General features: G+C 39.4%; 1 protein-coding gene across 3 annotated transcripts in view; it reads right to left on the reverse strand.

The window, feature by feature from the left end:
• KDM4B (lysine demethylase 4B) overlaps window positions 1-18,013 on the reverse strand; it is a 71,977-nt gene that overhangs the window by 14,037 nt on the left and 39,927 nt on the right. Inside the window, exons 8-14 of one of the 3 annotated variants that reach the window (XM_031557158.1) lie at window positions 16,839-17,035; window positions 16,306-16,338; window positions 12,171-12,340; window positions 7,451-7,929; window positions 6,215-6,332; window positions 3,269-3,447; window positions 1,921-2,143 (exon numbers count right to left, since the gene is read on the reverse strand). In XM_031557158.1, coding sequence (XP_031413018.1) covers window positions 1,921-2,143; window positions 3,269-3,447; window positions 6,215-6,332; window positions 7,451-7,929; window positions 12,171-12,340; window positions 16,306-16,338; window positions 16,839-17,035 — 1,399 coding nt within the window. Of the gene's footprint in view, window positions 1-1,920; window positions 2,144-3,268; window positions 3,448-6,214; window positions 6,333-7,435; window positions 7,930-12,170; window positions 12,341-16,305; window positions 16,339-16,838; window positions 17,036-18,013 lie in introns of all 3 variants that reach the window. The other 2 variants (XM_031557155.1, XM_031557159.1) reach the window with 2 other exon arrangements.

Here is an 18,013-nt window from a genome sequence, read left to right on the forward strand (position 1 = left end):
AAGTGTATCTATGTGATTCTACCATGCTTGCAAAGAAAGGCTATTCTGTAGCAGAAAACTAAACATATTTATAAATTGCTGGCCAGCATCCTAGCTAACACAAAGCTCAACGCATGGTCTTTACGCTCTCCTAACAGAAATGAACATAAAACATCAGCTGGACAGTCTCAAATTACTGAATAAAACCTAAAAGAAGTTATTCAGAAAGCACTGAGATTGCCACCATAACTGGATTTATAAAAATTATCCACTTAACCAGACAAACAGTTTGTCAAAAAAGTCAATAATATAGATCCACAGCTGTCTCCCATACGTTAAGTCTCTCTTTATCACATGGCAAACCAAGAAAGCACATTCAACTCAATCCCGAAAACAGGCAGAGGTGATGAATCTTAAAAAACTAACCTGGAAACTGAGCTGCAAGAGAAAACTGACACCCTTAACTGAAATATTGTTGGAGCTCAACAGAGTGTAGAATAGCACTGATTTCTTGCTTCAAATCCACAGGGAGCTGGGCTACAGGATCTGAGGGGAGAAATAGTCAGGGCTACTGAATCCCAGATTCTCCCTTTAACAATGATGGCAAAGGTACAAGAACATATGCTCTTCTCATGGATTTGCCAACACCTTAAAAGCCTAGAAACCTCTGCAAAAGCTTTCTTCTCTGTGTCCTTGCTGTTGTCATAACCTCTCGCTTGGGTTGGGTAAGGGCACTTCTCAATAGCAAGCAAACTGCCAACTAGTTTTACAGCATGCTGTCAGATAAACCTAACGGCAACTGAACACTGCAATCCTGTAATAGAAGCAAATGGATTCTCTGCAGCAAAGTCAAAGGCATATCACAGTTTGGTGGTACAAATAGTGACAAGGAAACAAAGCAGACACTTGAAACCACATCAGACTAGAGCACAGAAGTTAAGCCCTATTCCCAAGGGCAAGGCACAGATAAAACAGAAAGCTCAGTTTCTCTACACAGTGTCTGAGACTGCAGATTAACATCACTTTGACCACATAACTCTCTAACTAAATCAGAGTTTGGCCACTGAAACCATTTTGATAGACTAGTCTATTGAAGACACACGGATGCACAAGATCCAGCATCTCACTAGAGACCACAGTTTGTGGGGGGAAAAAAAAAGAAAAACGGTCACACTCTATCATTTGCTCTTATTAACCACAAGTGAGTGACCATAATCACAGCTGCAGTATGGAAACAGAAGCTGTGCTTTAGTTCTCCAGAAAAGACAGCCAGACTGAGCTGCATGGTGACCTGTGGACTATTAAACTGGAACAACAAAAGTAATTCCAACTATGCAAGTCAAATAGGATTTCCCATCTGTCAAGATCAAACAGCTGAACAGTAATTTGTCACATCTAGTACAAGTGCAAATGCTAACTGGATGTCATACAATCTACAGCAAAGGTACACTCAACGAGGATTAATCAGTTTTTCTTTTAGACAGAACCCAGGGAAACAAACAGACATATGTTCCTTTTTGTAATCAAGTGCCATTCCTACAAATAGTAACTAAGACAGTAATAAAAATATATCTCAGAAACTCCTCTGTGCAATGCAGCCAAATCAACAGAACCAATCCAACCTTTCCTTACCTTAGGCTGCTATTTGAACAAACAAAAACAGTACAATGAGCTGTGTGATTTTGGCTTTACTGTAAAAAAATAAAAGGTAACAAAATGAAGGCTTTTTTATGTGAAGCATAAAAGAATCAGCTATTTGTTTACATTTTATGAATATTTATTGCCAAGAAGGACTCAAATATACACCAATACTAGTACAAGAAAATGAAGAAGTAGAAGTGACAGGAACAGCAAGCATGCCTACAAGGATTACAAATAGAAACAACATAAAAAGAAATTTGAGAGTACCTAAAACACTTCGGTAACAAAGGAAACACTCACTAGCATGAACCTGCAGGCAGCATTTGGCACAGGATATCAAGGAACTGGTTCCATCTTCTCCAATATATGAATTTGAAGGAAGAGGCTCTATGTTTTCTCCACTTGAGGTAAAGCACATCTCTGGGATCAGAGGCTTCGTCTTCTGTCCGCACTTAGAAAGGTGGACAAAAGAGGTGGTCTCCCCTGCAGAGACTGGGACAGCTTCTTTATCCATCTGTAAGGACTTGAAGAGAAAAATCACATCACTCTTCTCTAGTCACAGTTTTAACCTTAAAGTCAAAGCAATACCCTTACAAAAAGGTCATCTCCCATCATCCAGCACCTGACAGCACACAGCACTGATAAGGAACCTAAAGCTGTATCTTCTCATGCATGCTCCCACCCCCCACCTTTTACTCCTCTCTCTTCCTTAGACCTCAACTGGGATTTGCAATTTGTTTAAAAAATCAAGGAAACATTAGAATAATGAGAACCCTTCCATCTCCTTCAGTAAAAATCTAAGGTCCTAAACTGCAGCTGGACACACCAAGGAGAAAACAAAAATTAGTAAAAACAAGGCCTCCCCGCCACTCCCCATGATACCCTCCATCCTTTTGGCATTCTTCTTCCCTTTTCTTTCTGCAAGATTTTCTCTAGGAGAACATTTCAAGCTTTCTGGTAGCAAACCAGAATTAAAAACAACAAATTAAAACATTCTAGCTATATCTGCTTTCCTTACAATCTTTATACAGCAACATTCGGCAATTCTGAATAGATACTTTATTCTCAATATTCAATTGCAGGCTGAGGAGGGTTCTGCTTTTGTCCAAAAAGGCCTCCAACACACACTCACACACACACTCACACTCTCCCTCTCTTCCCTTTTGGCTCTATAGCACACAAGAACAACTCAATACACAACTGGGCAAATAACTAATTTACCTGACAAATTCTGCCTTTCTGCTATAATACATCTCAAAGCATATTGGTAGTTTCAAAAAATGATCCATATGCTTACTGAATAAAGCTTTATTTTGCTGCTTGTTTGCATATATTCAAAAATCCAGGCACGCATCTAAACAAGAGCACTCACAGGCCCAATATGGCACTGCTTCTCTGCATGAAATAGTGTTTGCAGTGCAAAGCTCTGTATGTGCCATTTAAATAATGCAAGCTGAGAAAGCCAGAGAATCCAGAAGAGATAATGGGGAAGGCCTGACTAACTGCCTCAGCCAAATCCAAACACTTCTTTGAGGCACACACTTGTATGAGACTTGCCACTTTCTTATGAAGATCTGCACTCTAACCTGCACAATCACCATTCAGCACTCAGCACCAACCCATCCATCGGAGCAGTTTCAGGAATTACCTGGTTATATGGGTAAAAGAGGGTACAGACAGCACAGTATGGCTCACTCAGGGCAGCAGCTGCATTGAATTTTCTTTCAGCTGGGAAATTAGGTGCTTTATTCTTCCACTGGAGAGAAAGTAAAGATTTCAAAGCCTCTGGGTCACTCATATCTTCCTCCCCAGAAAATGGAAATGTTTCTAGAAAGAAAAAGTTCCAGTCTTTAGTAGAGGCAAAACATAGCACAGTAGAGTTAGAGTAGATATTTCAACAACACAAGAAGTTGAATGGGAACATGCTTCTTCACACTTCTTCAGGTATGTCTTAAATTCTTCCTTAAATGGATATAATTTTTACTTTATGGTTGGACAGATAGAGCAGAGAGACTGATGACCTCATAAAATCATCCATGAGGAAGAAGAAACAATCAATATTTATTGCCTCCAGAACTCTCCCCACTGTTCTAGCCCTGGAAACCAACAGCATCCTTTAATGAAGCCAAATTCAAAATACATGATGCAAGTGCAAGGAAATCTCCCTTTGCTTTCTACATCGAGGAGCTGTGTCAGACAGCTGTGCATGCAGTGCTTGGTTAGGCTAGCTCCCAATGATGCACACAGTTCAAATATTCATTTTACTTCTCTGCAACTGCTTGACAGCTAATTCCAACAAGTGCACATCACTGAGCCTTCAATTTATATTCATCACCACCTTTTCTTCTGCCAGAGCTTTGATAGGCACTGCTCGTGCTAATTAGTTTGCTAATTCTTTGTTTTTACAAAACCCTTGGTATTTTACAATTAAAGCACCACAAAATCCATTTGTGCCAGTTTGAGGATCCAAGTTTCTTACCACTCATTACTGAGGAGTTCTGAGTCACGATAAGCATTTAAGAAACGTTCAGTGCAAGACTAAATGTAAACTGCTCAAAACATCATCAATCTGCAAAGCACCCAAAGAACACCTTTGATCAGAAGGACTCAAAAACATCTCAGTGGAGCTTTATCCTCAGAGCTCAGTGCTTGAAACCACATTCTCTACTGCTTCACCATTATTTATTGGAAAGAGGCAGTTAATGCTCACCTCTCCACTCCTACATCCCTTATAACATTTTCAAACTTTTACCCAACTAGAAAAGAGGAACTTTCAAGAAAACACAGTCATGTTCACAGCCAAGATTTTGAATTCTCCCTCTAACAAACCTGAAAGTTATTTGTCAGACAATGTGGGATTGTGCTCAATCAATTCTCTTCTGAGATTATGAACAGTTTCATCTTTGTCACACTTAAGTGAAGATCATTTTCTAAAACATTCTCGCTTTCTTGAAACACTTTATTTCTGTGTTGGACCTCACAGATAAACAAGGATGTGCTATACAGTGGTAACTTCAGCTAAACACACTTAGGAGTCTACATCTTGTGTAGGGTGCAGATGGACTTAAAAAGATCAGTGGCCCTGGGTATGCAGATTGATACTCTCAATGCCTTACTTTCAAAGCACAACTCAACACTCACCTCTTAAAAAAATCAAGCACCTTCAAGGAATTTTTGAGACACGAGCCAAAACCAAAGCATACGTTTCTCCAAATTTTAATCAAAGCACATAAGGAGACTTATGGTACCAGTTAAATCAATGAAATTTGACTGGAAACCAACATCGTAATCCATACTGACAGAGCAAGAGAAAAAAGAACAGTCATTACTGTTGCATGTGATCACTGCCTTTGCTCATCCCAGGATTGAGTCTAGGTGAGACTCAGAATTCAGGATGCCTCCTGTGTCTCAAAAGCAAGTTACACACAGAGAGAAAAAGCTAACAATTTGTCTGAAATGAATCTCAGAACAGAATACTGTGTTCCTTTGATTTATATGCTCACTTTCCCTCACTGCAGCCTCCAGATCACCCTTATACCTTAGCCCAGAAAAAGCAAGGAGCGCAGAGAGTTGCTGCTGCTCCCTGTCAGGGAAGAGAAGAATCTGTTTGATCATATTTTGCCCAGTAGTGCTGTAAATCAGTCTCCAAGAAATGCCAGCTTTCAAAGAAAGCTGCTCCTGAGTCAGCCGGGAAAGTCCCCATACACCATCCAACAAGTGAAAACAGTGAAAAGAATCCATCTAATGAGGATCCCTCAGCACAAAAGTTTGTTGCAAGGTCTTCACACCAAAACAAGATAACTAGCCTCAAATGTTTTTTCATTTCACTTGACATTACACATATGCAGGCTATCAGATGCGTCATACCTAGAAAGGGCATGGATAGATGCACGTGCAACCCCTGCCATTGCCAAACAGAAAGCTCTTCTAAAATCAACAGGTATGCTCTCCAAAACAAGAAGTGAACAGGAAATATATTCTGTTATTTCCTTTTGAATGTAAAGTTTTAATTTCCTTGAAAGCTGGGTCTGGCAACTACACCTTCACATACCTGTCCAGTGTGAAAAAGTTTACCATGGGGTTTTCTATATTCTGAGTACTTTATAATGTAGCCAAGATCCAGAAGTGACAAATTACATGCTACAACAGAAGCAAGAGTACAAAATGTTGGATCCTAACATTCGTATAACTCAAAAAGTCCACCAAAAAGTTAGAGTTAACCTTCCCTATACACAGCAGGTCTAATCTCCATCTCCATCTGAGATGCAGAGAACTCACTGTAATGCAGTAGCAGAGAGGCAGCTTTTATGTTGTTATTTTCTGTGAACACTTATTTCCTTTTTTCCAAAATGATACTTCATTCTGTATCCAGGAAAATATATTTCTTGAGAGAATAAAGGGTGGGAGGTGAGAAGGGACACCTCCCAAAGATGTATTTTGTCTCTAGCTGGGTTATCAAACCGGGAACATGCTGTATTTTCTACCAGTTCAGTATAACGCAAAAATTTTCAGGCCATCCAGCTTTGTTTACTGGTTGCAGCAATTCTTCATATGAGACAAGACATACAAGCATTCTCCATGCCTTTGCACTCACCCTCATCACTCGAGGTCTCCTGTTTAACCACTGACAATGGGGAGCGGGTTGGCGGTTTGCCTAATGGGTGACGACGACTTTTCTTTATCTCCATCTTCATTTTTGAGAAAGCAGCAGTCTGTAACAAACCAGAACAAGTTAGATGGGAGCCCCAAAATATCTTGGCAAGCAAAGGCGAGTTTAGGACGAAAGGCAGAATTATTTTCATAAAGAGTTGTTGAATTTACAGTCAACTTTTCATTCTTTTGGCTGGAATCAACAGAGCTTTCCAAGCCAATTACTGTAGTAGGTAAAGCCAAAGTTATTTTAAGATGTCAGGTAAAGATAAACTTCAGCATTTTCTTAAAAATCAGCTCAAAACAGCTTCAAGTTTGCCAGTTCCATTGGCTCATGAGCAGTCTGGTCATTCCCAAAAGCAGCTGGAAAATCTATTATGGAAACTATGCACGGGGCATATATGACCAGAAACATTTTATTAAAACATTACAGTGCATTTTATGACAAATATATTTATATTGAACTGTACCCAATGTCCTATGCACCATCAAACATTGTAAATACTGCATGTATACTGATCACAGCAGCCCACAGTCCTCTTTGGTGAAAGGCACCAAACATCACATGTAAGCTACTTTGTACTAGAAATAGACAGTGCCACGTGTTTTTTGGTTGTTTCCTTTTTCACAGACATGAAGACAAGCAGCAGTGCTAAAGGATTAAAAATGAAATCCACGTACATTTTATGCCACACTGGGGAGAATGGAGATGAAGGTATGGCAGCCCATCACAGGTACAGCACCTTAAGTAATGCTTTTCCTCTTTAGTCTGCATCCATTATGTCTTAGAAACACTATTATGTAAGGAATTCTCATTGTGTGTTGTCACATCAGAAAGGCATATTTCTTCCCCTTGTCCCCCCTCTCCCCCCAATTTCTAATAGTGCTTTGCCATTCCCTTGGCTCTCTCAGCGCCATCATGCAGGAAAGGAGAGCTTTCCAATATTTATCTGTCCTGATGCTAATTCCCAAATATTTTCCTTTCTCCTCTTTTGAAAATTGTTTCCAGCTAAGAAATTGTCAGGGGAAAGAGATGCCTGTAATAGATTTTAGGTCATGAATTGTGTATTTCACAACACTATTCAGGATTCTTGTCACTCCAAGTCTGGTTCTCATCTCATTGCTTAAAACCAGCAAATCCAGTCACCTCCGTGGTCACATATACCTGTAAATCACTGACCTCTGTAGCAATCTCTGTATTTTCTGCTTCTGCACTCTCCTCCTCTTTTACAGGGATTTCCAAAGAGACTGTCTGCTCCCGCCAACCAGGACTCTTCTGAGTCGCAAACTGCTCAAATGCCTGCTGGCAGGACATGTGCTCTTTGTCAAACACCACTTTTTTGGTCCGTGGAACCACATAAAGCATGGGAATGATAGGACGAGGCTTAAAGTCATCTTCCTCAACTGGTGCCTCTGAGGGCTGGACAATGTTGAGGGGGGTGGTCAGCAAGCTCTTGTCTGCTGTGGATGCTGCAGGTGCTGCTGCTGCCTCCTCCTCTGCCTGCTGCTGCTGCACTGCTGGTGGCAGTGGCAGCTGTTGCTGCTGCTGCTGCTGCAGAGGCTGAGATGTTTGCAGGTGGTGCTGGTGCTGATGGAAAAGATGCTTCTTCTTCCTCTCACCTTTTACTTTTGGAGGACGAGCCTTTACTTTGCTGTCACCTGTTTTAAGAAATAGGCAATATTTAGCTTCATATGTCAAGATGTCTGGGCATTTAATTTTTTTCCCCTTTCAAGCTGGGCTAATATATTACATTACAACATCGTTCTTTCCTTCAAGCAGGCAGACTGAGGGTCCATTCAGTCTTACCACATCGCTGATTTGGAGAAGCCCACTTTAGAAATAAAAGATTCATGTCATTTTGACTTGCCTGAAGGGAAAGCATCTAGGCCCCTAGAAACAGGACAGAGTGCTAAAAAACATACAGTGTATTATATTAGCCCTTTTTATTTTGGTATTTCAGTATCAGTGATCCCAAAATGAGGTATGCAAAACCTTTCATTGGGGTATAGGAAGAAATTACTTTTGGTACCATAAATAAAATAAAACCTACATTTAAAATAGTACTTATTTTCTTTTCTCTTTTTTTTTTTTCATTTCTACTTTAATGTATGGTTTGTAATATATACATTTGTGCAGCAATAGATGTATAAGATGTTCAAGGACCGCCCAGAGCAGGATACCCAAGCCCATGACCAGGAGACTTCTGAAGGTCTCCAGGGATGAGAACCCACGTGGCTGTGAAAATAAATACCCTTTTTCAACATATAAAAGTCTCAACAGTTTTGCTTTACAGTTTAATTCTGATCCACACAGCCTAACTTTACAGAAGTAATTAAAATTCCTAGTGTCTCTTCAGTGAGTGCTTCTAGGTTAGGACTGGGGATGCCTTCAGAGCTTGCCTTCATCCCTTTACAATGATGTATGTTCCCTTTACCCAACTCCTTCCTCCCTTAACAAATAAATGTTATCAGCTCACTGAAAGGAGAGCAAATAGATGCTCCACAGACAGATGCAAGTGCTAAATTTGTTTCATAAGAGATTGCAGATGTTATGACTAGACAACTCTACTGCAAAAGGTCATTTCCCCACTAATAGGATGAGGGCTGATGACAACAAAAGACAGAGAAAGCCTATTCATCCTGATAACAAAGCTTTACCAATCCAAACCTACTCAGCCTCCTCCATTAGGGAATAAGCAAAGCCAACCAACCAAACCTGGTAAACAGATGAGCCATCACAAACACAGTAATGTGGTATTTGCAAGAGGAAGGATTTGAAAGTAGAAGGTGAATAATCCCCAGTAAGACAAAGTGCCAAATTCCTGGCTGAAATCTGCCAGTGGACACCAGAATTTGGATATTTCCCAGAATCCGGTCTGACAACTTTATACTAATTTTTACTACTAGGAAAAAAAAAAAAAATAAACAAGTCCAGTCCAAATAGTTATTGTAGTACTTGTGCAGGCTGTCTCTCAGATAAACTGGTTTGTTCCATCACAGATAAAAGGAATATTGAATTTCCTTAGAGAAACAACAACATTGAATGAAAGTCAAATTGGATTTTTCCCCAGTTGTACAAAACCAGATCATATTTACTCCCTATACACTCAGCAAACTCTCTACCCAGCAGCAAAACAAATGCCACTCACCAGCTTTATTGACTTCTAAATGAGTAATTGCACAGCAGCTGTCATGCAGAACTTCGTTTAAAAGTTTTTGCACTAAGATGAACAAACTAATTTGCAAGTAAATCTATAAAATCAGCAGAACAACAAAGTGAAACAAAATTCAAAGGCACTTTCTGGCTACCATGAATACTCCTAGAAAGTAAAGTGATCTCTTCAGACAAATCAATATGGAGAATCAGTAGGAGCATAGTCCCTGTCAGCTGGTCTTCCACTGAAGGAGAAAAATGCAAATAGCAGAGCTGATACATGTGGAAAAGAAGAGCAGGATGAGGTTTTCTCATGGTGGAAAAACTTGCTTGTCTGTAGATAGCTTGAAATAACGACAATGAGTTCACTGAAGCTGCAGATATCCAATATCTTTGAGGGAAAGGGTGGTTGATGGGGAAATCAAACTGCTTACTCCGGAGGTTACACCATACCTTTGTGCAATGAGACTATCAAACATTAAAATGGGAATGTCATTTAACGAAACACGCCAGGAAATAACGCACAGCTATATTACAGGAAGCATCTCATTGTTTCTTTTCAAGTGAATTTGGAAGAAAGATGTCCTCTTAAGATATATGAGTTTGTAGCCCAAATCTGCAGGACTATTAATGCATACAGCACAGCTGATAACACCTGTTGACTCACAGATTGTATTTATACTGCTTAGCACACCCAGAGATAAGCAGAGCTCAAAAACTCTCCTTTTTAATTTCAAGTCCCAAGACAACCTGCTAAGAATTCTAAATGCACTAATAGCTCTGTAATAAATTATGAATATAAAGCTGAGTCATAAAGACAAAAAGAAAACACGTTAATGTATCAGGGTGAGAAATCTTGAAATTTATAAATACTCAGCAAGTCCAAATAACAAACATAAAGTGTTAAGACCTACTTCTAAAACTCGTTTTTCTTCCTTCTCAAGGTCATCTCTTCTGATATAAGTGGGAAATCAAACCAATTTCAAGGCAGAGCATAAGAAAAAGGAAGTGATAGAGAGCAGAAAGCTAAATTGCAAAGAATAGAGCCATCAAAAAAGATTCTCTTCTCAATACAAAACTGTGAGACATCATGCAGACAGTAGGATGTAGAAAATTAGAGAATTCAGTGGTATTTAATTGCTGTATTGCATTAAGAAATGTGTATATTTGCTAACATCAAACACTACGCTCCTCAGAAATTGTGCTACAAAGTCTGCTTACAGCAATGCTTTCTGCAATGGTCATGAAAATAAATTTGTCCCTCCTATGCTAATAGTTAAGGAGATCTTAACATGTAGCTTAAGTGAATGATTTAGAAGCTACTCAACTAGAACAGAGTTTTTATTGTTTCTCTGTTACTCTAAGAATCTCAGATCTGTCCTTGTCACTTACCTCGTCTCTCAAGGGATATCAGCATTTTCAGGTCATTTATTACAAGCATTAGCTATTAAACCTGCATAAGAGCTAAGGGCATACAATTTAACACACTGCTGCCACTTCCAAGCTGGAGTACCACAGATTAACAATTCACACTGTGCTACTTTTGCTGTGCACGAGAATGATTTTCAAACTCCTTACCTCCTAAAAAAGTACACTGTCTAGCTAAGAGACCACAGAACTAAAAGACCATCTCAACTCTTTACTCACTGCTTCCACAGATGCTTTAAAATTATCAAGATTCAACAAGCAGCGTGGCATCAGTTTTCTTCAAATGCAAAATAAACAATGGATGTACAACACATGAAAATGAATTCATTAATGTTTATGAAATGTTTGAAAGCACCTCAACAAGAGAGTGCAACATATAAATACCTATCACTTACCCTCGTGCAATAAAAAAAAAGAACATATCAAAAAGAACCTCCAGCTAAGAACAGACTTTTGGACTAAACACACAGAAGGAACATGTTACACACAAGACAATTCTCTGTCTTTGCAGCAGGCCGTCAGTCATACTTTCCCCCAAGTGACAGAAGTCATGGTGCATTCTAACAAATAGCCTCAAAGAATCGTAGAGACATTGTTTCATTAACGAGGACTGTAATATTATGAAATACGTACACTCTACAGATACTTGAATGTGCAGGGAAAGACTAATGCAGCCTTACCAAAGGTTGCACAAAAACGTGGCCATGGATTCATGGAAAACAGCCCTGTCACTGCAACAGCTTCTATTTCTCTTTGCTTTCTCCCCAACAGCTTGCAACCTGTGATTTTACATGCAAGAAGTCAAAAAGGACTGGGAGATGTCATGGACGGCTCTAAGATGCAACATGCAGCAGCTGTGGATCCCATACAACCTAAGGCTGACCTTACACTCAGTCTGTAAGAAGTGGGGAAAAGGGTGGAAATGGCAAAAAAGATTAATTGCAGAAGGGAATAAACAAATTTTTACTTTCCAGAGGGGGACACAAAATGTATTTATTTGCTACTTCATAAAATACTTTAAAATATTCCACCCCTAAAATATATTTTTACAAAACTGTAATAGTTTTGGCAGAACTTCTAAGCCCTGCCAAGAAATCTATTTGGTTTGAATCCTTAAAGAGAGGGAAAAATCAATTGCTGATGTAAATGATAGCATGTTTCAGTGAGCGTAGACTTAATTCTGGGTAAGTTTTCACTGAAATTTCAACAAAAATAAACAGCAGTAAACAAGCTAATTTACAAACATGTTTTAGAGAAATAGCATGCCCCCAGCAGCTCTTCACTGAGACAATCTGCCATCGCTGAGCAGAGTCCTTACCTTCTCCCTCAACCACTTTGCTTCTGTCTTCTTCCTCTAGGTCTGGCCCTCTTTTCAGTTCCTCTTTCACTTTCACATCTTCCAAGGCAGTTTCAATAGCCATGACATCCCCCAGAGACTTCTGATCCTCTGTTTTATGTCTTCTTGGTTGACTTCTTTTTCTGTGAGACCTAGAAGTAGAGAGGAGCAATTTGACATAAAAGAACAGCCTTCAATATAAAAAATGATCACCAACTAAAAAAACTGAATACAAAACAAAAAGATCTTCTTTGGAAAGAAAACACAAGGTAGCTAACAATAGCTGCAGGGCAAAACAGGTATCTGAAAAGAAACAGATGAACTTCGCATAACACATTTAAGATCCATTCACACCAGCCATTAATGGTTCTAGTTTCTTAAAGATCTTTTTCCACCACTGATAATATAAGCTTGTGAGCTGTAGTTAAAATGGTTTCCATTTTAAATCTATTTTGCTTGTACTTCGAAACATAGATGAGGACTTGTTATGAATCTTTCTTTCTGTCTCCATTCTATCATCTCTTCTCATTCTGTACTTGCTTCCCTTTGGCAAACTGCTGGAAGTCCATGAGCATCTTCCAGCTCTGAAACACTACCACACCACTGACACTTTCTCAAAACAACATCTAATGAGTTCTTATAGAATAATCAATAGACTGAGACTTTTCAGTAGTATAATTCTCAGGGTTCAAGCTCTATGAAGACTAAACTTAAAACAAAACAAAAGGATAGTAATGTGATCAGATTAATACTAACAAACTAATTGTAACAATCAGTGACAATCAGTGTCTCTGAAACAAAAAGATTGCAATAGTCACAATGCAAACAAAAATGCAAAGTCAGAAGGCAGGATACTATATTTTGCTTAGGAGCCATGTCAGAAGCCAAGTACCTACAGAGCCACTTGCTCTTTCCTCAGCAGGACAGGGGACAAAACAGGAACAACAAAAGCATGAAAACTTGCAAGTCCAGACAAAGTCAGTTTAATGGATGAAAGAAAGATGAAAAAATAAAAAAGGTGAAGAGGAAAGCAAAGAAAAGGAAATCACTTACTGCTTCCCACTAGCAGACTGGTGCCCAGCCAGCCCCTGAATAACACCACCTCAGAAACCCAACCCACGCGCTGTTCCTCCCCCCAGCCTTTACTCCCGCACAGACACAAGGCGGCATGGAATATCCCTCTGGCCTGTGTAGGCCGTTGTCCCAGTCAGCCTCTTGCCCACTCCAGCCTGCTCACTGGCAGAGATACAGAGCACAAAGGCCCAGACACTGTGCTAATGTTGCTCAGCAGCAACCAAAACATCAGTGCTATCAGCACAGTTTTAGCTACAGTTCCAAGATCACAGCCTCACATGAGGGCTAACTCCGTATCAATCAGTACACACTTTTAAAAGTATCTACCAAATAGCTCCTTCAGAGTTGAGCGCAAACCTACCAAGCTTTCTTTTCCAAGAGACTAATTCAGAAACCTACAATTCTGCAGCGTTCTTAGCAGAGTTGTTTTTTGTTTCTTAAAACTGGATCTTCCATATGGCTTCCTCGTTCCTAGGCCTCTGCATCTATTACCATGTAACAAACTAAAACACTCTCATGCTTCATTCTTATCCATCAGCTTAAATATCTAGAAAAGCTGAAATTCAGTTTCGCATCCCCAGAAACTCAGCTGCTAATTAGATTTGGAGTGCTGCGAAGTTAAGAGTCCTTAATCAGGCAACCATAAAGAAGAAAAAATTCAACCTGAAATGAATGATTAATAGAAAAGAAAGTTGATCCATATGTACAGCAATTTATAATTGCTAGGCTCTAACCATATGGTAGCACTCCAAGTATAGACGTTAACTTTGCACCTGCAAGACATTCATCAGCAAGAACAGACAACTGAACCCAGAAGGATCAACTTTTCTCTTCACCGACATTCAAAGTACAGCGCACCTTCTACAGAGGAGGAAAGTCAAGGTAAGAGGAGAAGACAGACCTCTATGCCTTTACCTCAACAGCTGGAACTTTCCATAGCTGGTAAAACAAAAAAAAGCATTGAAGTAGTATCCAGCGTCAAATGCTCTTTTAAGTAAATGCGTATGGTTTTATTGCCATTGTGTTGGAACACGAGGCAAAATTCGAGTTACAATCCTTTATATTCTCAGTAGATAAAAAGGATGTTTTTAAAGTGCTCTTCTGGCTCTGAAGTTGTGTAAAAATGAACAAAGAAAGAAAGAACGCATCCATTTAAAGAAACTGCTTCCAGGACAACAAGCTGAAGCTGTGCATTTCCAGTGAAGATATTCCGTAACTGAAATAATTTGCATACCAGAAATGGGCTTTTTGTGGACCAGACTTAAGCACTCTCTTGCTGAAGCCATAAAGTAAACACAGTAGAGATTTTCAAGGTATGAATGACCCTAGAATAAAAATAGCATAACTCTTTGTAGAGCTTAATAGCTTTAAGTTTCCAGGAGAGAGAGAAAAAAGCAGCATATGTACTCTTTGAAGTACAGACCACAGAGTGACTTATTTTAAGTAGGTACAACTATGAAGATGTTTGGGATAAGGTGAATCCCATTCCTCCAGCAAAGTCCATCCTTCTGAGAAAAGTCAGCCTTCAAGTCAAATGATGTCCTTCCAAGACATAAGCATAGGAGAGAAACTTCTACTAAGCAGGATTCAACAGCTTGAAACCTGCTCCAGGATAATACTGAAAAAAATCTAGGGACAATGAATAGATTAAAAAAAGTGGCTGGATGTTTTACAGTAGCTCAGGCTGAAATAGAGGAGCTTCTCTGCTAAGCAATAATTTTCAACAGGGAAAATAAACATTGGTGTTATGTGTGCAAACAGTAAATAAATCTATAGGAAGTATTCCCATAGACTCCAAATTTCCAGACATGGAAGAAAAAGACTAAGGGGCACAGTTCAGAGAGTCATAGCCCAAAGAGCATAAATCACACCTGCTGAGTCTCAGATCACCCTGCTTTTCCTGAAATTCACAACAGAAAAAAGAAATGAAAACATTTCAGGAAAACAACCTCTGAAGTGAAGCACTATTGCTGAGGTCTGTTATCTGCCAAAATATCTACTTTATTTTTATGAGCATGTCTTTAAAGGACAACATGCTTTTCCTTTTCAGCATTCACAGAATAGGGGACCAATCCTTTAATGTAGAAAAGGCAAGGCACAGACCACCACACAGAGCAAAACCAGAGGACAACAAAGGCCAATGCTAGAGAAAGAGGAACACGCTTATTCCTGTATTTTTATTTTTTTTTTAAACTATGAAACTCAAATGCATTCAGTATAATTGAATTGATTAGGTCTGTAATTTTAAAACTCAATGTCACTCAAAGTGCCTATCAGACATGGCCCCCAAAATCTAATAACTAATTAAAGCTTTCATTTCTGGATTTCAAGGAAATTATAACTGAACGAAAATTACGAGCAGAGTATTACTTTTAGATGAAGAAGTTAAATTTCCAGAAATTTCCAACTCTGACATCAGAAATTCAACAAACAGTAGATGTGAGCAGAAGTACAGAGGAAGTATTTTGGGTAACAGACAGAATGGTGTTTAAAAAAAAAACTAGTAAAGGAGCATATGGAGGAGAACCCACTTTACATCTGAGTACATTAAAGCCCTCTGATAATTCAGTTCCCTGTAAAATAGCACTCTCCAAAGAAGCACGACAAGGAATTTCTCCCACTGGGAGCTCATTCCTAACACACTCAAGTCCAATTCCACTTTCCAAGGCAGCAGCAACTTTTTAATACCTACTTACTTTGGTGACTAGTCAGCTTTATCTATAATCAGTTAATCTGGTAAAAATATCACATTACTAGCTTTCTTTGGTTTATTCAGGACATCAGCTGCTTTCAGGACTCAAGAATGGAACGCAAGAATAGGCAGCTGAGGTTCTCCAATAGGACAAAAGAGATCAAGATCTCAGAAATCTACACAAGCACAAGATGAAGGTCATTTTGATACCCCAAGATTTTCTGTGCCCTCTCAAGGAAGCAGACATGAAACAACTAATTGAACCAGAAAAATACTTTAGGAGTTACTGTTTTAAGAAACTCAATAGGAAGAAAACTGTAATCATTGAAGTTGACGAGGGAAGTCACATACCGGTGTTTGTTGTCCTCTTCCTCATCTCCTATCCTATAAAGCAAGATTCCAACAGTAAAAGGTTAGCATGCCAAATTTTCAATTCAAGCATGCTGTAATACATGAAAAACATGATGAACTTGCAGAAAATTAATACAAAGATCAAAGGAAGCAGAAAAAGGCATGCATAAAATCCCTTTTGCAATTGACAGTTTTTTTCCTCTTGCTTTCTGATAAGTGAAGCTATACATGCTTACTATAGATATTTTTGTCTTCCAGGATAAAAGATGGGATGTGACAGGGCACAGTGTCCTACTTTCAAATAATAATAATAATAATAATAATAAAAATAAAGGGGTTCCGTAATATTCAGAAGAAACAGAACAATGAGGGACTGCATCATCCAAGAAAAGTTACAGGAGCAAGTATAAAAAGATGAGTTTGAACAGTCCCAAGCTGAGAATTACAGAGTTTAATGGCTTAGCAATACAGTATCCAGACAACTTTTTTTGTCGCTGTTTTAGTTGTGTGGGATTTTGTGTGTTTGTTTTTACCTGCGAAGCAATTTGGCCTTCAAGTCTGCCTTCGTCTCATTCCAGGCATCTAGTTCTGGGCTAGTCAGAGCTGTGGGTTTCATATGGTCCAGGACAGCAATGTCTTTTCCTTGTTTCCATAAATCATAACGTTCTGGCTGCAGAACCCTCACAAAGACATCCATGGAAATCTTCACCATGTCTTTGCGGCACGTACACTGTAAGAGATTTCCAGACATCAACACCATGTGAGACCAGAGGAAATTTTTCTAATCAGCTGAATTTGCCTTTTTCCAGAGGCCAACTGACAGCAGATTTTGTCACAAGGCCTACAGTAGGTTAACTGGGAATTGCATCAAGGTATAAGTGGGTATTTTGACTCAATGATACACATTGCGTCCACCTGCCCTTGGCAGAAAGGGAAGCACAAGATGCTGTACTGTCCCAAGTGTAGCTGAAGCTTCAGTTCCCCAGAATTTTCTTCTCTAAGACCACCAACCAAGTTAGAACTTTCTGGTACCTGATACACAGCATATTACTCATCTACGGTGTTACAGTTATAAGGAAGTAATAACTGTGGTTGATACAGACCAGAGGTCTGTTTGATCTCAGACCTACATTCTCCTCATTGCCAGTCTCACCTCGAGTTTCTCAGGCTGAAAAGAGATTAGTAGTACAACTGCATCACTGTAAAAGCCTTTAAGGAGCAAAAGCTTAACCTAATGTCCAAGACAGTTAAACTTCATGACTGCACATCAAGACGTGGCACATAAATCCTTCACAGGACTGTAAGTTACAAAACCAAAAATTAAGAACTTTTTGCTGCATACAATGCAAGATTGTTTGATCATAAGGACAAGGTCTGCCAGCTGTTTGTGTCCAGCTACTAAAAGTTAGCTGGCTACTTAGCAAACTACAGTTAAAAAAAAAAAAAGAGGGAGTGGGGGGAGAGAGGAGTGCTGGACATCGGGAAAGGAATCAGAAGAAAAATGTATCGATGTCACTGGATGCAGGAAACAGCCAAGAATTGCTTGGCAATATTGCCAGTTGGGAAACTGAACCCACACAAAATGAAGAATAAAAATGCAGATGTGCAGCATGGAAAGCAAGCAGACAGCCACACTGCAGTGGAACCCTGGCTGCTCTCCATCACTGCCTTTCTAACTGCAACTAAGGAAAGCTCCTTGCACACTGAG

This window comes from Meleagris gallopavo, chromosome 30 (assembly GCF_000146605.3).
Source record: "Meleagris gallopavo isolate NT-WF06-2002-E0010 breed Aviagen turkey brand Nicholas breeding stock chromosome 30, Turkey_5.1, whole genome shotgun sequence".
NCBI lineage: Eukaryota > Metazoa > Chordata > Aves > Galliformes > Phasianidae > Meleagris > Meleagris gallopavo.